The sequence below is a fragment of the Rana temporaria genome, chromosome 3, assembly GCF_905171775.1.
Source record: "Rana temporaria chromosome 3, aRanTem1.1, whole genome shotgun sequence".
Lineage (NCBI taxonomy): Eukaryota > Metazoa > Chordata > Amphibia > Anura > Ranidae > Rana > Rana temporaria.
The window spans coordinates 485504129-485529128 of NC_053491.1; the positions used below are offsets into that span (position 1 = coordinate 485504129).

The 25000-nt window shown below is 47.1% G+C and overlaps 1 protein-coding gene across 5 annotated transcripts in view; it reads right to left on the minus strand.

Annotated features, from left to right (window-relative positions):
* The window catches only part of LOC120933731, a 71235-nt gene that overhangs the window by 9444 nt on the left and 36791 nt on the right, over window positions 1-25000 (minus strand). For 2 of the 5 annotated variants that reach the window (XM_040347093.1, XM_040347092.1), the window contains exons 2-3: window positions 835-885; window positions 673-741 (exon numbers count right to left, since the gene is read on the minus strand). In XM_040347093.1, the coding sequence (XP_040203027.1) occupies window positions 673-741; window positions 835-837 (72 nt within the window). In that variant the 5' untranslated portion in view covers window positions 838-885. The other 3 variants (XM_040347091.1, XM_040347094.1, XM_040347095.1) reach the window with 3 other exon arrangements.

The window sequence follows — 25000 nt, forward strand, 5'->3', positions numbered from 1 at the left end:
GATTAACTTTAATTGATACAAACATATACCTAAATATAAATAAAGATCTATCTCTCTCTGTTAGGCTGGGTTCACACTACGGTTTTCCCGTCCGTCAGCCGCATACGATTTCAGTATTGAAAACGTACGGGCCCGGACGGGAAAACGTATAGATAGAGAATGCATTGCAAATCGTATGCACTCAGATGCATCCGGGTGCGTACGATTTGCTGGCAAAACGTTTTTTAAACGTCCGCAAAACCGTGTTCAACCACGGTTTTGCGGTCGTTTTTAAGACAGTATGGCAAACGCATACGTTTTCCTTTAACATTAATGTTAATGGAAAACGCACATGTGTGCGGTTCCATACGTTCCCGTCCGTTTCAGCCGCATACGGTTTTCCATATAAATCGTATGCGGCTGACGGACGGGAAAACCGTAGTGTGAACCCAGCCTTACACATATACACACACACAAAAAGAAAATTTGAATATATATATATATATATATATATATATATATATATATATATATATATATATATATATATATATATATATATATATATATATATATATATATACACACACGCACACATACATACACATACATACATACATACACATAGTTTGGAACGCAGACATAGACAACAAAGATTTGTGGATATTTATAAAAAATAATGATATAACTTACTCTTTCCTCATGACTCAATGACCAATAGGCTTCTTTGGCTAACGATTTCCTGGGCACTGGAGTATTGTCCTAAAAATAAATATGAAATAAATGATGTTATTAATAAAATTATTTAAAAAAAATATAGAAATAATAAAATCAAAATAATCCAATTTTACTTACCATTTCAATATAGAGAATAAAATGTTCAGTATCCGGTATTTATTATACTTTCTGAAATTGTATAAAAAGTGATACAAATAAACAGTTAAAAAAATATTTGAATATATACACACACATTATATATAAAAATGATATAAACATTCTACCAATATTGGTTTTTATTTTACATATATTTCTACGTATAAATAAGATATACCAAAAAACACGCAAACTGTTTGCTGAAAATGAGCAGACCAAGGACATGTATTAGGGGGTAAAATCTCCTGTGATCTGATGAGACGAAGATAAACGTATTTGGTGTCAGATGGTGTCAGGCGTGTCTAGTGGTACACAGGTGAGGAGGACAAAGACAACTGTGTCTAGATTACTATCAGGTATGGTGGTGGGAGTGTCATGGTCTGGGGCTGCATGAGTGCTGATGTCTCTGGGGAGCTACAGTCAGGGCCGTCTTATCCAGTGGGCACACCTGGGCACGGGCCCAGGGGCCCCAGATGCACATAGGGCCCCATCAGGACCGGTCAGATCTAGAGCAAAGCTACTGGCAGTGCTAGGGTGGAATTGTATACTGCACTGCACACTGATTAAGTCACAGAAAGCTTGTTAGAAGCGGCGCACCATGAGGGGCTGGTATGTTATGGGACAGCCCATCCCCCCTCCCCACAGGTGCCGTTGGAACAGGCCGCTGTGTGGAGGAGGCAGGTCATCTGCTAAGGGGCCGTTCTCTTGCTTAGAATGACACTGCCTTCCAACCCCCTCCTGTCCTCCCTAATTGTACACCTCCGTGAACTGGCCCTGCCCCCTCCACGATCGGGCCTGCCATCTCCGCGACCTAGTCCTGCCTCCTCCTCGCTCCACAGGGGACTGAGGCTTCCCTGGAGTGACAGGAGCCAGCATGGGGGAAAGGTAAGTTCTGACCACGCTGGGACTTGTAGTGTGCAGGCAGCATAGTGCTGGGCCCCTGCTCCAGGGACCCATTCCACCTCCCTGTCACAATATGTCAGGGGTGCTTAGACGCTGGCCTATGGGCCACATGTGTGTATGGTTGGCTGTTCTAACCCCCCCCCCCTGCCTTGGAGACCGAAGCAGCCCCAGCCATACCCGGACTGGGCCGCAGGGTAGTATTCCAACATGATAATGACCCCAAACACACCTCCAAGACAACTACTGCCTTGCTAAAGAAGCTGAGGGTAAAGGTAATTGACCGGCCAAGAATGTCTAAAGGCCTAAACCAGTCACCAGAGTGAAATGGGCTGAACACACCTATGATATTTGTGATAGATAGATAGATAGATAGATAGATAGATAGATAGATAGATAGATAGATAGATAGATATGTAGCACTACCCCCGAAGGAGCAGCTGGTTTGTTTTGGGCAGCATGTTACCTCTGTTCCTTCGCCATCTATGGTATCGGATGAGAGTTGAGAAAAAAAAATTGGATTTTTGTACTCACCGTAAAATCCATTTCTCTGAGTTCATGGACGGACACAGCAGCCTTTGACCTTAGGGTATTATATCCTGCGCAGAGTGGAAGCCGAAGGGATTCCAACAATCCTGATTGCCCCAGATTGGCCGCGCCGCTCCTGGTACGCGGACCTGGTGCGTCTGGTGGCTGACGCCCCCTGGCGTCTACCTCTGTGTTACAGGTGTGTAAGGCAGCGACCTGGTCGTCAATCCACACCTTCTCAAAATTTTACAAGGTGGCTGTGAGTGCATCTTTGGATGCCTCCTTCGGCCGCAAGGTGTTACAGGCGGCAGTTTAAGGTTGGAGTTCCTCCTTGGGGAAACTCTTGTTTTTTGTTTGTGGTGTATCTTGGTTTGCGGTGTTGTTTTCCCACCCCTCAAATTTTTTTGACACTGCTTGGGGACGTCCCTAAGGTCAAAGGTTGCTGTGTCCGTCCATGAATGGAAGAGAAAATTGGATTTTTGTTCTCACCGTAAAATCCATTTCTCTGAGTTCATGGACGGACACAGCACCCACCCCTGCTTTGTTTGTACTGCTTGTTACGAACTGGAGCTGCTGAGGCAGAGTGTGGCTTACACCCAGGGACCACGCCCCCTGGGAGGAGCTGTACTGAGGAAAGTGTTGTTAACACTTAAAGTGCTGTTTTTCTGCCTAACTCTCCTGGAAGGATATAATACCCTAAGGTCAAAGGCTGCTGTGTCTGTCCATGAACGGAAGAGAAACTGCAATGTCCACACTTTAGACTTCTTTTTCTTTGTTTTATTACCCAGCGGGGGTAAAAGAATACAAGTAATAGTTGAAGAGGTGGAAGCAGGATGACCACGTGTCCCGGATTGCCCAGGACAGTCCCACATTTTGCAGTTCTGTCCCGGGCACCTTCATTCCAGGACAATACAGTGTCCCGGAATGAAATTGACACAGCCACCTGATGAGAGAGCGGGGCTGGGAAGTCGGTGTCCCCAACAACTGATGAGTTTTCAGCTGTCAATGGGCTTTCCCGCTGACAGCTAAATAAAAAATAAAGCTGCCAGTAAAAAATAAAAAAAAAACACGGCATGGGGTCCCCCTCCCCTAGACCATTAAAGCGGGAGTTCACCCATTTATTAAAATTTTCCCCTTTTCCCCTTAGATTCCTGCTCGTTCGGTCTAGGGGAATCGGCTATTTGTATTAAAATATGAGCAGTACTTACCCGTTTTCGAGATGCATCTTCTTCCATCGCTTCCGGGTATGGGTCTTCGGGAGCGGGCGTTCCTTCTTGATTGACAGTCTTCCGAGAGGCTTCCGACGGTCGCATCCATCGCGTCACTCGTAGCCGAAAGAAGCCGAACGTCGGTGCGGCTCTATACTGCGCCTGCGCACCGACGTTCGGCTTCTTTCGGAAAATCGTGACGCGATGGATGCGACCGTCGGAAGCCTCTCGGAAGACTGTCAATCAAGAAGGAACGCCCATTCCCGCAGCCCATACCCGGAAGCGACGGAGAGGATGCATCTCGTAAACAGGTAAGTACTGCACATATTTTAAAACAAATAGCCGATTCCCCTAGTAAAAACGAGCAGGAATCTAAGGGGAAAAAGTGCCCTCTAAGGGTAAACCCCCGCTTTAAAGACCCTTTGGGGGCTTCCAGATTCTGATAACCCCACTGCCTGCATGCCACCACAACCACCAGCCAGGGTAAGATGGGGAAGTGATGCTTTGAGGTGGGGGGGTAGAGCCTGTGGGTGCTGGTATGGACTGGGGGGGGGGGCACTAGTTTTTTTTTTGCTTTTTCTTTTTTTCAATAGCCGGGTGCCAGCAATTGCAACCCTGAGTCAATTTAAATGTGATTTGACTTTTAATTTTTGCTGCAGCATGTTCTATACATGGTCCACATGCCCCACTTTACAGGCAGACTAAGGGGACCCCCAGGCACTATGTTTAGAGGAATTGATAATTTATATTGTTGCACTTTAAGCATAATTAGAATCATTGCTCGTGAAAAACGTTAAAGATTGGCAAATTTTTGTGAAGGGGTGGTCCCCTGAATGGCAGTTTGGAAATGTTGTCACCCTAGTAGCTTTCATCGCTACTCTAGCCAGAGTGGGTGTTGTGCCCCTGGATAGGCCTCTCTCACCAGCCTAGCAGCCAGGGTGTCACACGGAAACTTTAGCAAAGTCTCTGCCACAGACCTTCCCAAAGGTGGAGATGTATTCGGTCCAGAATCCTTCTCAGCACAGGATTAAGCACCCGGATCTCTCTTGAATAAACTCTTGCGAGCTCAGAACTGACAGGCGACCATCATTCAGCCTCTCAGTAATGGTGCGTCCTTCAATGAAGTTCAAGGCCTCTCCTGAGATACCAGCCTCGTGCTCGGTCCTCTCCAAGACAGGTTCTTCATCGGGTGGCTTCCTCCCTCAGGACGGACAGAACAGGACCACTCTGCAAATGTAGACCCAGTCTGACTACCGGGCCTACTTAGTATACCAGATACCCCAGTTGAAGTCCTTATAGTGACGAAACCGGTAGGGTGACTGTTCCATCGCATCCCCACTGCATTCTAAACTTTTGGAACACTCCTTACACCTATCCAAGGTGGGAGTTTGCTGCTATTTCTTCAGTTTGCTGTTATTTTTTGATTGATTTTTTCAGTTGGCTGATTTTTAATTTCACGTGTGGCTTTGTAAGCTTTTCATGATTTTATTGCATTTCCTGTCACGTGTGTGAACTTTGGAATTTTTTACCATTAAATAATAGTTTTACACTATGAGGAGCACCTCTATTATTTTTTCTTTTTGCATATGAATTGGGGTGTTAGGAGCAACTACTGACAGGCTGACCCCTGTTATTACAATACCTCTGGACAAGAAAGTACATCTGTGACCATTTCTGGTTTGGACGAGTAGAGTGAGGACTCCTGGATCCAGACAGTCGGTCTATATAAGCTTTGATGACCCTCCCACCGTACGGTGGTTGAGAGGGTCCACCTGTTCTGGTAAGAGTACCCACTCATCCAGGGGTCAAGTCCTGGGGAAAAAAGTGTGGGAACTCCCACCCAAGATCCACTCCCCCACCAAAAAAAAAAAATGATACGCTCATATGCATAATTACTAAACCGCAAGTTCTTTCTAAATCCCGCCATAACTCGCGGCAGACCTCCGCAATGTCTTCTGGGAACAATGACAAAAGCTCTCAGGAGACATTGCGGCATCGAGGAGGTGACGGAATACCTGCACACTACCTGATGAATCCATATACAGGATGCGGCCAGTAACATAAAGGATTACTAAGACCCCTTTCACACTGAGGAGTTTTTCAGGCGGTACAGCGCTATAAATAGCGCTGCTATACCGCCTGAAAAACTTCTTCACTGCCTACTCAATGTGAAAGCCTGAGGGCTTTCACACTGAGGCGATGCGCTGGCGGGAGAGAAAAAAAATCTCCTGTCAGCAGCATCTTTGGAGCGGTGAGAGGAGCGGCGTGTATACCGCTCCTTCCCATTGAAAACAATAGGAAACCGCGGCAATACCGCCCGCAATGCGCCTCTGCAGAGGCGCATTGCGGGCGGTATTAACCCTTTATCGGCCGCTAGCGGGGGTTAACACCGCACCGCTAGCGGCCGATTCCCCCGACAATCCCAGCGGTATAGCGCCGCTATTTTTAGCGGCGCTATACCGCCAACGCGGCTCCCGGTCCAATGTGAAAGGGGCCTTAGGTTCGCCTGCCCCTGACAGTGACTCGAGCTGGGCATCGCTGCTTAGTGAAGGATTGGCTTGGGCGGCTCGGCTGCCCTCGGCTGCTCTAGTCCTGCAAAGGGAACTGAGTTCCCGCTGTGAAAAAAGTGCAGGAACTTCGTTCCCACGCGTTCCCGCAGGACTTGAGCCCTGCACTCATCTATTTATATGTCCAGTATTGAAGATTGTCTTGTTTGAGGATTTTTGCTCCACCCCAACACTGGAAGTACTTACATGTGCATTGACTCCATATTCCTTTCAAGGACTTTTTTACTTTGCAGAATCGGGTGTATGTCACTTCATTGAGGCACACTTGATTGCTAGAGGAATATTTATCTTGGAGGACTGTTTCTAGAACCATTTTTTGGATTCTACACTGTAACTGCTTTTAAGTTTATCTGTATATATACACCACAACGTTTGGAGTGTTTTGCATAGTATACATCTGTTTCACTTATATAACACATGATTGGTGGTTTGTACGTTAGACATCCATATAAGATATGGTGGGTGTGTTGATCTACACACCACCTATCTATTAGTATTTTACACAGTGTGGACATTTCTGCTCTGTAACACAGGCTGTCGACTCTGTTTAGAGCACAGGTGTGTGCTAATTTCACACTAATTTACACATTGTCACGTTTACCACATGGGGGTACCTATCATAGGTACAGCTTAAAATAATTTTTGTGTTTATTTCACTTTGTACGGTTCATCACTGTTTTAGTGTATTAGAAGGTGCAAGACTTTCCTGTAAGTCAGTTGCCCTTTGGTCACACAGAAACCCCTTTTTAGGGCTTTTTTTCTTATTGTTTTAGGCGCTACATTTTTTCACACTACTTAGTATATCACAACCCCAGACCAATGTGGTCCCGGAGCCAGGAACACGCACCCCCGGCCATGAGGGCGACACACGTGGGGTGGTGGGTAGGGTGACCACATTCCAAAACGGCCATTCAGGGACCCCCTTCCCAAAAATCATCTTGTGCTGTAATGAAACACAGCACAGCTGGGGCAGCAGATGCACACTCTACCCAGAAGCACCGATCACGCCCCCAAAAAAGGCAGCCGCATCGCCACTTTACTCGCTGACAGCACTTGTCCTGACTGGCCGAGACCCGTTTTACCTTGTTCCACCACTGGCTTTACACTGCCCTGCTGTGATTAGACACAAGAGGTGGGATTTATGATTTCGCCAATCACAAGCAGGGGGCGGGGATTGTGCCTCTCCAGACATTGTCCCGGCCAGGACAAGTGCTGTCAGTGAGTAAAGCGGCGATGTGGCGGCCTTTTTTGGGGACAACAGATAGAGGGGAGGGGGGGTGTTTGTGTCAGCTTCATTCCGATCGTGTGTACGAGGCTTTACACTGTCCAATGTGACTCAGCACAAAAGAGATAAGCTGATTGGCTAAGATATTAAGTAAGATACGTCACTCACTAACTACACTGCCCATTCGAAAGAACGATTCATGTACACAAATTTACGAACAGACAAATAAACGGATTTACAAAACACACAAATGAAAATAAGAACAGACAAAGGAGTTAAAATACGGAATGCAAATCGTTCGTTATAGATGTCATTTTTGTTCTTTTTCTTTTTCGGTGTTTCGTATTTTAGTAAGATTGTCCAATCGTACGTTCGTATTTTCGCTTGTTCATCATTTGGCTTATTCGGAATTTTCGTATTTTGGTTCTTTCAGATTTTCGGATGTTCGAATCGATCCGAATGTACGAATACTAACAAATTCGTACGAAAATCCGTTCGTTACGAACGGGAACGCAAATGTCTAGCGATCAACCCTCACTAATTGGCTGCCGAGGAAAAACACCCAATACACCCTGACTCGACTGCTACCACCCTTGGCCTGGGGTGGTACCAACACCCCAGACAGCAATAGTGGTCACTCACAGTCCAGCCATGGCTGGAACAGAGGCCCAAATGTGGTAAAACAACACAGTCAGAGGTAGGTAAATATCTGACTACCCTCTAAATTTAAGGCAGCGCCAGCTAGAAAAATAGCAGGGCACTACAGATATATATCTATTAGGGTTGCCACCTTTTCGTCAAGCCAAACCTGAACACATTAGCAGCGCACGCCAATATATATATATTATTTTTTTTTGCAGTACATCAAATTCATTACCTCTCTACAAAGCAATGCACAGCTAAAAAAAAAATGATGTAGTATACACTGTACATATATTTTTGTGATTAAATAAAGTTTCTAATCATATGGAGTTAATCACAAGAGTCCCCCTTTATATCAGAGTCAACAGAGTTCTCCTTTAGATCTGAATCTGCAGAGTTCACCTTTACATCTGAATGCACAGGGTTCTGCAGGAGAGGAGTGCAGAGGGTAAGATGGGGGCACTATGCATAGGAGAGGTGTGTGGAGGGTATGATGGGGCGGTATGTACAGGAGAGGGGTGTGGAGGGTACGACAGTGGGCAGTATGTACAGGAGAGGGGTGTGGAGGGTACGACAGTGGGCAGTATGTACAGGAGAGGGGTGTGGAGGGTATGACAGTGGGCAGTATGTACAGGAGAGGGGTGTGGAGGGTATGACAGTGGGCAGTATGTACAGGAGAGGGGTGTGGAGGGTATGACAGTGGGCAGTATGTACAGGAGAGGGGTGCGGAGGGTATGACAGTGGGCAGTATGTACAGGAGAGGGGTGCGGAGGGTATGACAGTGGGCAGTATGTACAGGAGAGGAGTGCGGAGGGTATGACAGTGGGCAGTATGTACAGGAGAGGGGTGTGGAGGGTATGACAGTGGGCAGTATGTACAGGAGAGGGGTGTGGAGGGTATGACAGTGGGCAGTATGTACAGGAGAGGGGTGCGGAGGGTATGACAGTGGGCAGTATGAACAGGGGAGGGGTTTGGAGGGTATGACAGTGGGCAGTATGTACTCTCCTAGGGGTGTGGAGGGTATGACAGTGGGCAGTATGTACAGGAGAGGAGTGTGGAGGGTATGATAGTGGGCAGTATGTACAGGAGAGGAGTGTAGAGGGTATGATGGGGACAGTATGTACGCGAGAGGAGTGTGGAGGGGATGATGGGGGTGGTATGTACAGGAGAGGAGTTTGGAGGGTACGAGGGGGGCAGTTAGTACAGGAAAGGAGTTCAGAGGGTATGGCGGTGGCAGAATGGGGAAGGATTTTTTGCGGTGTCTATGGGGTGATCGGGGAGTGGTGTTGGGAAGATAAGGGAAGGAAAGTGGCCATGGAATGATGTCCCTCAGCGTGGGGTAGGAAGCAGCTCTGAGTGATGTCTGTATGAAGTGGTGTGGGGGTGACACAAGCTGGGGGGCAGATAGCGATGTATATAATAAAAAAAAAAAAACTCATCCACTGAAAACATATACAACAATAAATCATACAACAGATACCGAGTCTGGACAATCAGAGGTACACTCACCACACACGGGTTACATGAATGTTTATAAATGACCTCACATTATCTAGTGTGAACAATTGGGGGAGGTTTGCACAGACTGTTCATACTTAGAAGTGATCTGTCAAATGTGATCGGGCTGCAGACACTCCCCCCCCCCACACTCACCCAGGGGCAGACTGACCATTCGGGCACTGCCCGAGGGCCCCATACCACTAGGGGGCCCCATCAGGGTTGCCAGCCTCACTAAAACCAGGGACAGTATGTAAAAATCTGTGTTTTTTTTTTGTTTAAAAAAAAAAAAAAAAAATCTTTTGTTAAAGTGTATTTTGTGCGTGTACTCGAGAGAGGAGCCGGACTGCAGGAGTTGGGAGTAGACAGGCCTCCCCCAGAGGCAATCTGCCACCTTTCTCCATGCCCCGGGTGGCAATGGCGGGTGTGTGAGGGGGTCCTCCCACACAGCCCCCCCTACCTGCTCCGCTTTGAAGCCCAACGGGGCAGAGGGACTCCCTACAAGGGAGTGAGAGGATCTAGCCTGCTCAACCAGCCCCGTTAGTCCTTCGCCTCAAAGTGCGTGCATGTTAACCCAATTTCGAGTGCGTGTAAGTGTGGTGGTTTTTGTGGGAGGGGGGTGGGGGCGTACTAAGCACAGGCTTACCTCGCATAGCATATAAAACAAAAGGGTTTTGTCCCACTGGAAAACCAAGAAGTGGTATCCCGGGGGGCAACTAAGGGGCTACTATGGCAGAGACAGACAATATTATGAATAAATTGGTTTAATTAAGCTTATAGAAAAAGTTGAAAAATACAAAATATAAATAAGCTGAGACATCAAGGAACATCAATACCGTCTGAGCTAAAAAGCTCTATTGACACATCTACAGATAAGGCCGGCCAATATTACACCAATGAACGTAGTTCATAATGGTGTGACATAGAAACCACATAAAAACACTAACAATGGACAAACATAAAAGACAACAGTAATGGCGATCCGGACGCCTATAGAAGCATTTCTGCCGAGGACTCTGGCCGAGTTGGCCGTAATTGTAGCCAAAATTGTGAAGGAGTCAAGAGTCATTACCTCGCATAGCACACCCACCGGGAGCCGGGCTGAGACCACCAAACTCAATTCACATGTAGCCGAGACCGGGATCCGAACCCCTGGCTGCAGAGGTGAATGGCTTGTCAGCGCAGTGCCAATCGCGTTGAGCCACCGCAGCTAAAAAATCTGTGTTTTAAAAAAAATCCCAAGATTATAGCTGCCCCGCCTCTCCAGTACATTTTCATAGTGTGTATATTGTGTGTCTGTGTGTGTATACAGTATGTATAATGTAAGTGTGTGTGTGTGTATATATATGTGTGTGTGTGTATGTATACTGTGTGGCACCATACTCTATTGCCCGGGGGCCCCATGATCTCCTATTGCCCAGGGACCCCATGCAATGTCAGTCAGTCCACCCCTACCCTCACACTCACCCTCATGGTGACTGTGACCCTCACCGTCAGTCACAGTCACCCTCACAGTCACAGTCACCCTCACAGTCACAGTCACCCTCACACTCACCCCTCACAGTCAGTCACACTCACCCCTCACAGTCAGTCACACCTCACCCCTCACAGTCAGTCACACTCACCCCTTACCGTCAGTCACCCTCACCCTCACAGTCACTCACCCTCACCCTCACAGTCACTCACCCTCACCCTCACAGTCAGTCACACTCACCCTCACAGTAACTCACCCTCACAGTAACTCACCCCTCACAGTCAGTCACCCTCACCGTCAGTCACAGTCACCCCTCACCGTCAGTCACACTCACCCCTCACAGTCAGTCACACTCACCCCTCACAGTCAGTCACACTCACCCCTCACAGTCAGTCACACTCACCCCTCACAGTCAGTCACACTCACCCCTCACAGTCAGCCACACTCACCCCTTACCGTCAGTCACCCTCACCCTCACAGTCACTCACCCTCACAGTCAGTCACACTCACCCCTCACAGTCAGTCACACTCACCCCTCACAGTCACCCCTCACAGTCAGTCACACTCACCCTCACAGTCAGTCACACTCACCCCTCACAGTCAGTCACACTCACCCCTTACCGTCAGTCACCCTCACCCTCACAGTCACTCACCCTCACAGTCAGTCACACTCACCCCTCACAGTCAGTCACACTCACCCCTCACAGTCAGTCACACTCACCCCTCACAGTCAGCCACACTCACCCCTCACAGTCAGTCACACTCACCCCTCACAGTCACCCCTCACAGTCAGTCACACTCACCCCTCACAGTCAGCCACACTCACCCCTCACAGTCAGTCACACTCACCCCTCACAGTCACCCCTCACAGTCAGTCACACTCACCCCTCACAGTCAGTCACACTCACCCCTCACAGTCAGTCACACTCACCCCTCACAGTCAGTCACACTCACCCCTCACAGTCAGCCACACTCACCCCTCACCGTCAGTCACACTCACCCCTCACAGTCAGTCACACTCACCCCTCACAGTCAGTCACACTCACCCCTCACAGTCAGTCACACTCACCCCTCACAGTCAGTCACACTCACCCCTCACAGTCAGTCACACTCACCCCTCACAGTCAGTCACACTCACCCCTCACAGTCAGCCACACTCACCCCTCACAGTCAGTCACACTCACCCCTCACAGTCAGCCACACTCACCCCTCACCGTCAGTCTCGCTCACCCCTTACAGTCAGTCACACTCACCCCTCACAGTCAGTCACACTCACCCCTCACAGTCAGCCACACTCACCCCTCACCGTCAGTCTCGCTCACCCCTTACAGTCAGTCATGCTCACCCCTCACAGTCAGTCACACTCACCCCTCACAGTCAGCCACACTCACCCCTCACCGTCAGTCTCGCTCACCCCTTACAGTCAGTCATGCTCACCCCTCACAGTCAGTCATGCTCACCCTCAGTCACCACTCACTCACCCCTCACCCTTAGTCACACTCACACCCCTCACAGTCACACCTCACTCTCTCCTCTGATTCTTCTGTCAACTTAACCCTTCACTGCATCTCCTGAAGAAAAAAATCTCCTTGAAAGTTTGTAACTTCTATCCACACCAGGAAACTTCTCCCAGAGAAATCACCTCACCTCTTCCCTTCCTCTGACCAGACAGGAGATCCAGTGATCTCCACCCCCCAGGTCTCTCATCACACCTCACTGGTGATTGGAGGAGGGAGGGGGGGAGTCAGAGATAACAAGAACCCTGCACAGCACGAGGCTGGAGGGACAGGAAGGAGCTTTGAATCCCCAACACTCACTCAGGCACCGTGTATTCCTTACAATGCCTCTGCTGTGTCACAGTGTAATGTGTGCTGGTGGTCCCCTCTGCCTAGATGTCACTTTCTAAATTAGATTTATATATATAAACTCACATACAAAGCTGACAAATATTCAATTGCAATAGCAGATACTTTTGGTGTCTAACCAACTCATTAGTTATTTCATGGAATCAATGTTATCTTATCTCTGTCGCCATAACAATGGTGCAGATAAGTATTCGCCTCCAAACCATTGAAATGACATGCTATATAAAAAAGTCTATGTAATATAGATTATATATACATAGATGAATATATATATATATACACACACACACACACACACACATATATATATATATATATATATATATATATATATATATATATATATATATATATATATATATATATATATATATATATATATATATATATATATATATATATATATATATATATATATATATATATATATATCTCCTAATTATCTACCTAGCAATGACATATACTTTACATAGCTCTTGTTTTTTGTTTTTTTTTGCTATGACCTTTCAATGGTTTGGAAACAAGTACTTATCTGCATCATTGTTATGGCGACAGAGATAGGGCTCTTTCACACGGGCGGACCGTTCAGATCCGCCTGCCAGTTTTTTAGGCGGGCCCCAACGGGCGCTCCGTGCTCCTGTATGGAGCCACGGATGTCAGCGGTGACATGCCCGCTGACATCCGACCCGCTCTGATCCACCAAAGTGTGACGGAGGAAAAACCTACTTTTCCATCCGTCTGGCGGATTGGATCGGGTGAACATGGACAGACGGTCCGTGTTCATCCGATCCCCCCATAGGGGAGAGCGGAGAAAAGACAGGGCGGTCCCTGCACAGTGTGCGGGGACTGCCCTGTCATCGCCGGCTCAACGGGGATCAACGGAGCGATCCCCGCTGAGCAAGCGGAGGTTCACAGGGCGGATCGAAAAGAGATAGAGATCGAAAAAGAGAGATCGAAAGATCAATAGAGAGAGATCGATAGAGATGGAGAGAGATCGAGAAAGAGATCGAGATCAAGATATTGAGAGAGAGAGAGAGAAAGATAATGTTATGCCTAATAAATTTATACCCAACATGTCACGCTTCAAAATTGGGCCCGCTCGTGGAATGACGACGAACTTTTACCTGTAAAAATCTTCGTAGGCGACGTTTAAATAAATTCTACAGGTTGCATGTTTTGAGTTACAGAGGAGGTCTGGGGCTAGAATTATTGCTCTCACTCTACCGATTGCGGCGATACCTCACATGTGTGGTTTGAACACCGTTTTCATATGCGGCGCTGATCATGTATGCGTTCGCTTCTGTGCGCGAGCTCGGCAGGATGGGCGTGTTTAAACATTTTTTTGTTTTTTTTCTTATTTATTTTACCTTTTATTTTTTACACTGTTCTTTAAAAAAATTGTGTCACTTTTATTCCTATTACAAGGATTGTAAACATCTCTTGTAATAGAAAAAAGTATGACAGGTCCTCCTAAATATGAGGTCTGGGGGTCAAAAAGACTTTACATCTCATATTTACACTAAAATGCAAAAAAATAAAAATTAAAATGGCCCTTTAAGACGTATGGGCGGAAGTGAAGTCTTGACGTTGCTTCCACCCTGCTATGGTATGGAGACGGGTGGGGGCCATCTTCCCCTCACTCATCTCCATACCCACCTACAGGAAGGACTCGCTCGCCTCCGCTGCTACCGACGGCTCCGGTAAGCAGCGGAGGGCACGGGAGAGCGGCCCCCTCTCCCGCCACCGATAACGGTGATCTCGGGGCGAATCCGCCGCAGAGACCACCATTATCGGAAACCGGACCGCCGTGTAAAGAAGAGGATACCGGGGTTATGGTAGCTAGACTTGTGCTCAACGGAAAAATTCATTGGCCCAGATTCACATACCTCGGCGCATCTTTATGCCGGCGTAGCGTATCGAATATACGCTACACCGACGCTGCGCAGAGCGGTGAGCACAGTATTCACAAAGGAAATGCTCCCAATGTTGCGCCGGCGTAACGTAAATTCGTAGGCGTAAGCCGGCCTAATTCAAAGTAGGTGAAAGTGGGCGTGATCCATTTAAATGAACCGTGACCCCATGCAAATGATGGGCCGAACGAACGGCGCATGCGCCGTCCCGTGGACGCATCCCAGTGCGCATGCTCAGAATCACGTCGAAACTACTCCCTAAGATACGTCGAATCACTGCCTACGACGTGAACGTAACTTACGCCCAGCCCTATTCACGTAGTACTACGTAAACAACGTAAAATACAACGGCTGTTCCCTGGTCCATACCTTTGCATGAGATGTGCCTCATAGATAGGGAATAACTTTACGCCGGACGTAAGCCTTACACAAACCGCGTATATTATGCGCCCGGGCGCAACTACGTTCGTGAATCGACGTATCTCCCTCATTTGCATATTCAAATTGTAAAACAATGGGAGCGCCCCTTGCGGCCAGCATAAATATGCGCCCACGATACGACGGCGTAGGAAACTTACGTCGGTCGTAAGAAGCCTATTTTCAGGCGTATCTCGGTTTCAGAGTTCGGCGCATAGGTACGACGGCGCATATGTGCACTTACGCGGCGTATCTCGAGATACGTCGGCGTAAGTGCTACGTGAATCCGGCCCTTTTAGTTTAGTTTCTTTTCGGTCCTGTTGATTCGTAATTTTGCTAAACGGGATTTTCGTGTTTGGAATAATTTGTATTTTCGTAAGCGACATTTTTTGTTGAATCGGAATGATTCGTATTAATGTAAGCCTAATTTTTAGAGAAAATTGGAAAGAAACTGCGCTAAAATACCATGAACAGAAAAAAGTGAAAAAAGAGGAAAAAGCGTCACCCAAGAAGTTACAAACGTTCCCCCAGTGGACGGGTGCCTAAGAATTTGTGTACCGGCCGGCACATGAGATTTAAGGCGATCTTTTAACTGCATTCCTGTAAGTGCATTACCACTTTTTAATAAACCTTTTTTTACTCATTTAATACATAGTATGTGGAGCTATTATTATTATTTTACATGGTGGGCATTGATGCCGGTGAAATCTACTTGTGAATGAGACCCAATTGGACCATATATGTCTGAACTACGAGACTAGGAGTGATTACCCATTACATGCTGTTTATGATCCCCTGTAATAAGGGATCATGGAGTTTTGGTAAGGAGCCAATTCATAGCCTGGTGGAGGATATATCACGGCTTCTTTGGACACGTTTTCAGCTCATTTGAAGTTTGGCACAAATCACGGGTGTTGGATCATTCATTTGTCAAATACTTTATAGCCACAGTTGCTAAATTTTAACTATTAATTTTTATATGTGTAGCACCGGGTTACTTTCAGGTACCGGTGCTATTCTGAATTTAAGGGGGATGAGAGAGTTGGTTGGCTCTCATCCGGTTGATCTGCTCGAATTGGGTCTCTGTCTTGGCTGTGCTGTGGGCTCATTCTGTTGTTCCTGGGGTGCTTTTCCCACCCCGGGACGATGGGTGGCAGTGGTGGAGTCGAGGTTTGGGTGCTCTCTCTTAGCGGCCAATCAGGAGGGTTGAGCCTCGCTGGGCATGCCGGGAGAGGGTACTTAAATGACAGACGCCTTTGGTTCTGGTTGTTCTGGAAGTGCGTGACCCACCTTCAGGGTGTCTGCACCACGCGCCCCGGCATTATGGCCTACCAGGCCGGGGTGCGCGTGCCAGGCGGTACTCTCAGTTCTGGGACCAAGTTGGTTCGGGACATCTGAGATGTGGCTGGGCCCCAGTGATCGACTGGGTCCAGACAATCCATTGGGGATCAAGGTAACTGGACACTGAAAGGCTGGACGTCGGTCGCCTGTCAGACGGTAACCTAACTGCAAACTACCTGAAGTTGACTCAAGCTCAAAGTTTACTGAGGAGGATTGTCTCTGTGATTTAAATTCTAGGGAGGGCCTGTGGCAGAGGTTCTTTTCCCTCAAAGTTCTGAGTGATACTCTGGCTGCCAGGTCTGTGGCAGAGGCCTGTCCAGGTACGCTAAACCCACTCTGGCTAGAGTGGCGAAGAAGACAAAAGTGTTGTTGGAAGCAGGACTGTTTCCTCATTGTTACGCCTGAACCTGTTATTTCTTCTTCTAATGCATCTTTACTCTTCACTGCAAGTTTTACCGTTTTACCCTGTTGGGTAAATAAAAGCACAAGATAAAAGACACCTGCTGTTTGGACATTTCCATTATTACTGCTCTCATCAACTACCCTAGACGGCGGAGTCACAGAGGTAACAGGCCATCCCAAATCTATCCAGCAGCTCCTGCGGGGGTGAGTGCTACATGTAGATAAAGCTATCAATGTCATCAAATTTGCCAAACAGGGGCAAAACAAGTCACATGGCATAGCTTGTTGTTGTGGTCTTCTATTCAGTAAGGCCCCTTTCACATTGAGGCGTTTTTCATGCGGCACAGCGCTAAAAATAGCGCTGCTATACCGCATGAAAAATCATGCCCTGTAGTGTTCAATGTGAAAGCCCGAAGGCTTTCACATTGAAGCGATGCGCTAGCAGGAGGGCTCCAAAAGTCCTGCTAGCCGCATCTTTACCGCGGTATAGGAGCGGTGTGTTCACCGCTCCTATACCGCGCCTTCCCATTGAAATCAATGGGAAAGCGTGGTAATACCGCCCGCAACGCGGGCGGTATTAACCCTTTTTCGGCCGCTAGCGGGGGTTAAAACCTCACCGCTAGCGCCTGAATATCGCGGTAAATACGACGGTATATCCGCGCTACAAATAGCGCGGCTATACCGTCACCGCGGCTCCACGCCTCAATGTGAAAGCAGCCTAACACACTCAAAATATTGTACAGAAATGCAGAAAGAGCTTTTAATAGGCCGCAATTCAAGAGAGAGAGACTAGGCAGAGCTGGAGCAGGCATTTAGCATCTGAAAAAATAGAGCCTTTTTTTTTTGGAAACTGATGATGGAAATAGCACAGAGGAACCAGAAAGTGATGTCAGCGGCTGATGATGACTTCCGGGTTCTGGTGATGTAGTTACATAGTCTGGCTGAAAAAAAAGACACAAGTCCTTTTAGTTATTTATATATATATATATATATATATATATACACTATATTACCAAAAGTATTGGGACACCTGCCTAGTTTAATCGCACATGAACTTTAATGGCATCCCAGTCTTGGTCCATAGGGTTCAATATTGAGTCAGCCCACCCTTTGCAGCTAAAACAGATTCAACTCTTCTGGAAAGGCTTAGGGAAGGTTTAGGAGTGTGTCTATGGGAATGTTTGACCATCCTTCCAAAAGCACATTTGTGAGGCCAAGCACTAATGTTGGATGAGAAGGCCTGGCTTGCAGTCTGCGCACTAATTCATTACAAAGGTGTTCTATTAGGTTGAGGTCAGGACTCTGTGCAGGCCAGTTAAGTTCCTCCACCCCAAACTCGCTCATCCATGCCTTTATGGACCTTGCTTTGTGCACTAGTCCAAATCATTTGGTGGAGGGGGGGGATTATAATTTGGGGATGCTTTTCAGGGTTTGGGTTTGGGCTTGGACCCTTAGTTCCAGTGAAGGAAACTCTTCAGGTGTCAGCATACCAAGACATTTTGGACAATTTCATGCTCTCAACTTTGTGGGAACGCGCTCATAAATTTCCATTCCTGTTCTGTATTCGTCTACGCTAATATTCCCTCTAAGGCCTTGTACACACGGTCGGACCAAACCGATGAGAATGAACCGAAGTTCAGTTTCATCGGACCAAACCGACCGTGTGTATAGGCCATCGGTCTGTTTTCCTTCGGTCCAAAAATTTTAAACATGCTTTAAAACCGAACCGATGGACCGCTGCCCCATCGGACCAAACCGATGGTTAGTACAGAAAAGCATCGGTTCGAAACCCGCGCATGCTCAGAATCAAGTCGACGCATGCTTGGAAGCATTGAACTTTGTTTTATTCAGCACGTTGTGTGTTTGACGTCACCGCGTTCTGACCCGATCGGATTTTGGACTGACGGTGTGTACACATATCAGGCCGTACGGCCACTTCAGAGGTGAACCGATGAAAACGGTCCGACGGACCAGTCACGTCGGTTTGGTCCGACCGTGTGTACAAGGCCTAAGAGAGCAGCCCTCATCCTTGGAAAATCTGCTCTTTTGAAGTTAAGTGTTTTTATCTTTCAATATGTGTTTGTTGCTTACAGCTAACATTGAGTGAAATCACGTTATGGTCACTGCTACCCAGATGTTCTTTTATATGAATATTGGTAATAAGCTCTGCATGGTTTGAGATTAGCGGGTCCAGCAGGGCGTCATTCCTAGTCAGGGCCTCAATAAACTGGACCATAGCAACAATTAAATTCCTATCCACACCCTGGAAAAGAACTCCAACTTGTACAATTAAGTTGCCACTCTCCACCCTGCAGATACTAATCCCTGACATAAACCTACATCTATGACCCAACCAGGCTTCTCTTTTCCTATATGATTTGTTCCTACAAGGGCAGCTCAAATCATTCCCACAACTGAGGTCTAAGCTAAGCCTACCTCCAGAAACCCACTACCAATATCTGCAAATTGCCCATTGCCTCCAGCCTAACCCACAACTGCTTACACCCATTCCCTAGCAAGCAATGTTGGTCTATTTACCGAAATATAGAGAAGTCAACGGTATATCAAGAAAAACTGATCTTCCATCACTCCCGCACTTTCAATCAATTGGAACTAGATTTAGCTCACAAGTACTCCGCTTACCAATGGAGAACAGCCTTTCTCTCTACATACAGGGCTATGAGATGCACCTCATTATTGGATCTAACACAGTATAACACAACCTTACCCCAGCAAAAATCTCCAACCAGGGCCGTCATCACGAATTTTGGGGCCCCTTACACTGATTCAGGCATGGGCCCCCGGGGGGCGCCCATGAATTGAGAAGCGGAGCGGGGGGGCTGACGAACAAAAAAAAAAAAAAGAAAAGGGGATTGCAATCCGGGCCCTTTACAAGTATACTGACAAGAAAATAAAAAAAATAAAAATGTAATAAAAAAAAAAAAGGCGGGGTTGCCATCCGGAAACCTGGGGACCTCAGGGGCCCCTTACAGGTATACTGCCGATTTAATTAAATTTTTTAATAAAAAATAAAAAAACAAGGGGGTTGCCATCCGGAAACCTGGGGACCTCTGGGCCCCTTACAGGTATACTGAAAATAAAAAAACAAGGGAGTTGCCATCCGGGCACCTGGGGACCTCCGGGCCACTTACAGGTATACTGATGAAAAAATAAATTGAAAAAAAAAAGGGGGGTTGCCATCCGGGCCCCTGGGGACCTCAGGGCCCCCTACAGGTGTACTGCCTGCACCCCTCTGATGGTGGCCCTGACTGATGGCGGACCTCCGGATCCCTAACAGGTTTACTGACGGAAAGAATAATACAAATAAAAAAATAAAAAACAAGGGGATTGCCATCCGGGCCCCTTACAGGTATACTGACGAAAAAAATTAATAAAAAAAAATGTGAAGAAAAAAACATTTAAAAAAAATAAAAATTTGAAAAAAAAGGGGGGTTGCCATCCGGGCCTCTGGGTCCCCTACAATTGTACTGCCTGTACCCCTCTGATGGCAGCCCTGTCTCCAACCACCCATCCCCTAAATGTAGGAGGAACTGCGTAAAAAACGGCTCACTAATCCACATCTTTTGGAATTGCCCAATCTCGGCCCATTTACTGGTCAGATGTGTTCTCTCTCATTGAACAAATTGTATTCAAACCCATCACTCCCTCACCCGATATGGCACTGTTAAATCCAACTATTGAATCCCTACCTCGTTATTACCATAAAGTAGTAACTCATATCCTCCTAGCTACTAGACAGAACATTGCCAAGCTATGGAAGATGCCTACTACCCCGTTTAGTGCCAGATGTCATTAAACAGGTCCAAGACCATTTTACTTTTGAAACGCTACTAGCGGTTGATAGATGTACTGACGAAGCATACATGGCCGTATGCGAAATGCATTGAAGTAGGCAGCGCAGCAGGGCCCTACGCTTCAACATGCGGTCCATCGATCCAGAAATGCTGGACCCGTGGCCTCTGCAGACCTATTGGACTACACGATGAGAGTGTTGAGAGAACATAAACACAGCATGGCGTGCACCACGAGGTAAAAAGCCAGGTTGAAGTCTCATCTGTGGAAAAAGCCACAGTGGCTTACCTTATCTATACCCCACTTGCATGCAAACGGAGAGCCTCTGATCCTTATGTAAGTCCTTGCAACTTCAATCCATATTCAGCCCTCAAAATTTACACTCGCCTGCTCGCATTTTGCGAGTAAATTTTGAGGGCTGGCGAGTTTGGGCTGCCTGGGAGCAGGGGGGGGGGCAAGCAAGGAGAGGAGAGTCGTCGCCGCCGCCGCCTGGTTGTTCAGAGCATGGGGAACATAACAGCTTTCAATTCAATAGCTGTGTTCCCTGCCGCGCGCTGTCATATACATACCCTCCCCCTTGTCCGGGCACTTTAATAGACAGATCACCCATCCCAGGATCGGACGGGTGATCTGTCTATCAAAGTTTCCCGGACAAGGGGGGGAGGGGCTGTATATGACAGCTCGCAGCGGGGAACACAGCTATTGAATTGAAAGCGGTTATGTTCCCCGCGCGTTGAACAACCAGGCCGCGGCTCCTCTCCTCTCTCTTACCTAGTACAGGTAGGCTGCAATATGGGGACCTTTTGCTGCATTGGGGACACTGGCTGCAATGGGGACATTTTGCTGCATTGGGGACACGGGCTGCAATGGGGACACTGGCACCACTGGGGACTTTTTGCTGCATTGGGGACCCGTGGCTGCACTGGGGACACATGTTGCATTGGTAGACATGGGCAGGCTACATTTTTTGGTTGTTGTCAATATTGATTTTTAGAACTTAATTCTGCATAAAACATTTAAGTGTCATTTTGTTAGATAATTTATAAGGGCGTGTCTAGGGGCGGGATTAGGGGGCGGGACATGGTAGAAGAATACGTATCGGACTAAACTGAGGGAAAAAAAAAATTAAATATTTTTTAGGGATATTTATTATAGCAAAAAGTAAAAAATATTGAATTTTCTTCAAAATTGTCGCTCTATTTTTGTTTATAGTGCAAAAAATAAAAACCGCAGAGGTGATATAATACCACCAAATTAAATATCTATTTGTGGGTAAAAAAAGACGCCAATTTTGTTTGGGAGCCACGTCCCACGACCGCGCAATTGTCAGTTAAAGCGACGCAGTGCTGAATCGCAAAAACAGCTCTGGTAAGGAAGGGGGGTAAATTCTTCCGGGGCTGAAATGGTTAAAGCAATTGACAAGAAGACAATGGCAATGTGATAAAATAATTGACTGGAAAACCATTGTTTCTTGTAGGGGATGGCCAATGAGACAGCCCTTGGTTTTCGGCAAAATACTCCACATACACGGATCTCTTTTAACCCCCCAAAAATTGTGGACTTTGAGTTGGTGCAGGCGTCACAAACAACTTCATCTGTCGCAATGGAGAAATTCGGATTTACAAAAAGTTTAGATCGGATAATTGGCAAAAAAATAAATTATTTATTCAGTTTGTGGGAACAGATCGACACACCGGCATACGAAAAACATGAAAATATCAATCATCAATTTGACATTGTGTGAAAAAAAAAAAAAAATTGATGCAAAACCCCCCCCCCCCCCTATAAAAATAATATATTATCGGCCAATTTTGCAGTGGATTGGACCCATACTGAACCATTTCTATAGGTGTAGCAGAGCTTGCCAAGGAAACAAGAAAATTTTTAATAGGACTGGGGGGAAGAAAAAAAAATCGATTTTTACAGATTTTGACCAAATCGATTCTTTTTTTTCCCCCATAGGACCGACACTCCGCAGACTAGGCCGAAGCCGCGGCCTCGCCTAAAAAAAAAAAAAAAAGAAAAGCTCGCCGCAATCCTGGGAAAAGGCCGTGAGGCAGGACACTGCGGACTAAGCCGTAGCTGCGGCCTTTTCCCAGGATCGCGCCGAGCTGCGGGCAGGATTTTTTGGGCGAGGCCACGGCTTCGGGCCTAGTCCGCGCCCTTTTCCCAGGATCGCAGCGGACTAGGCCAAAGCCGCAGCATTTTCCCAGGATCACAGCAAGCTGCGGGCAGGATTTTTTTGGACGAGGCTGTGGCTTCGGCCTTTTCCCAGGATCGTGGCGAGCTGCGGGCAGGATTTTTTTGGGCGAGGCCGCGGCCTTTTCCCAGGATCACGGAGGACCACGGCTTCGGCCTAGTCCGCGGCCTTTTCCCAGGATCGCAACGGACTAGGCCAAAGCCTCAGCCTTTTCCCAGGATCGCGGCGAGCTGCGGGCAGGATTTTTGGGGCAAGGCTGCAGCTTCGGCCTAGTCCGCGGCCTTTTCCCAGGATCGCGCTGAGCTGTGGGCAGGATTTTTTGGGCGAGGCCACGGCTTCGGCCTAGTCCGCGGCCTTTTCCCAGGATCGCAGCGGGCTAGGCCAAAGCCGCAGCATTTTCCCAGGATCGCAGCGAGCAGGATTTTTTTGGACGAGGCTGCGGCTTCGGCTTAGTCCGCGGCCTTTTCCCAGGATCGTGGCGAGCTGCGGGCAGGATTTTTTTTGGGCGAGGACACGGCTTCGGCCTAGTCCGTGGCCTTTTCCCAGGATCACGGAGGACCACGGCTTCGGCCTAGTCCGCGGTCTTTTCCCAGGATCGCAACGGACTAGGCCAAAGCCGCAGCCTTTAGCCAGGATCGCGGCGAGCTGCAGGCAGGATTTTTTTGGGCGAGGCTGCGGCCTTTTCCCAGGATCGCAGCGGGCAGGATTTTTTGGGGAAAGGCTGCGGCTTCGGTCTAGTCCGCGGCCTTTTCCCAGGATCGCGCCGAGCTGTGGGCAGGATTTTTTGAGCGAGGCCGCGGCTTCGGCCTAGTTCGCGGCCTTTTCCCAGGATCGCGCCGAGCTGCGGGCAGGATTTTTTAGGAGAGGCCGCGGCTTTGGCCTAGTCCGTGGCCACGGCCTCGCCTAAAAACTCCTGCCCGCAGCTCCTTAGGACCGGCGCAGTGTCCATCAGACAAAAAAAAAAAACTTGATTCGAATCGTGATTCAAGGTGTTTTTTTGGGGGGGCAAAATCGTCCAGCTCTAATTTTTAAAGTACTATGGCAATCTGTACTACATCATGTGTTAAATGTCCATGTATGGAAAATTGGAGATGTCGAGCACAAATGTCTTCACGATGAACCCAACGTGGATTCTCCGACTGTTCCCTGGTTAACCCAAAAGACACCTGCATTTCATGCATTGGAAAAAGGACATGAAACATTCTCTTTTTTTTTTGTCAGGCCGGTGTTATAGAAAAACGTATCACAGTAGACATGTGCACTGCTGAAAATCCTTTTTTTTTTTTTCGCTTCATTCTTTTTACTTTTTTCGAAAAATTCGGAATTTCGTATTTCCAATTTTTTTTTAAATTCTCAAGTTCAACTTTCCAAATTTCCCATTTTCAAATTTTAGATTTCCGAATTTTGCAATTTAGAATTTTTTAAATTTCGGAAATTAACGAATTTGCCAAAATTCGTAAAAAAAAAAAAAAAACGAATTCGGAACTAAACGAATTTCACATGTCTATATCACAGTATGATTCTAAAACAGGGATCGACAAATCCCGGTCGCCAGGGCGACTAGAAATAGGGTCCTGGCGACTTGGCTTGGAAGGGGGCGCCATCTGGTGGTGAGCCGTTGGTATTACAAGTTATATTACCACCAGATGTGTAAGCTGGCACCATCTTGTGGTGGCCGTTGGTATTACAAGTTAAGCATTACAAGTTAAAGTGGAAGTAAACCCTCCTATCGTTTTCAACCAAGGAAGCTGCCATCTTGGCCTCTGTTTAATTTGTAACTGCCATGATGCTGCACATGTGATCAGTTATGACACCAGCCATTGGATGGTTTGACAGTTTGGATGAGAGCACAAGCAAATGTGACAGCTAGCATTTCCGGCATGCCGGGAATGTTAACTGTCTTTTGAAACTATCAAATCGATGGGTTTACTTCCGCTTTAAACAGCAATTCTAATGTAATTTTTCACTATTTTCACTGCCATCTTCTTCCCTCTAATTAGAACCCCCAAACATTATATATATATATATATATTTTATCCTAACACCCTAGAGAATAAAAAATGGCGATCGTTGCAATACTTTCTGTCACGCTGTATTTGCGCAGCGGTCTTACAAGCGCACTTTTTTGGGAAAAAAATTACACTTTTTTTAATTAAAAA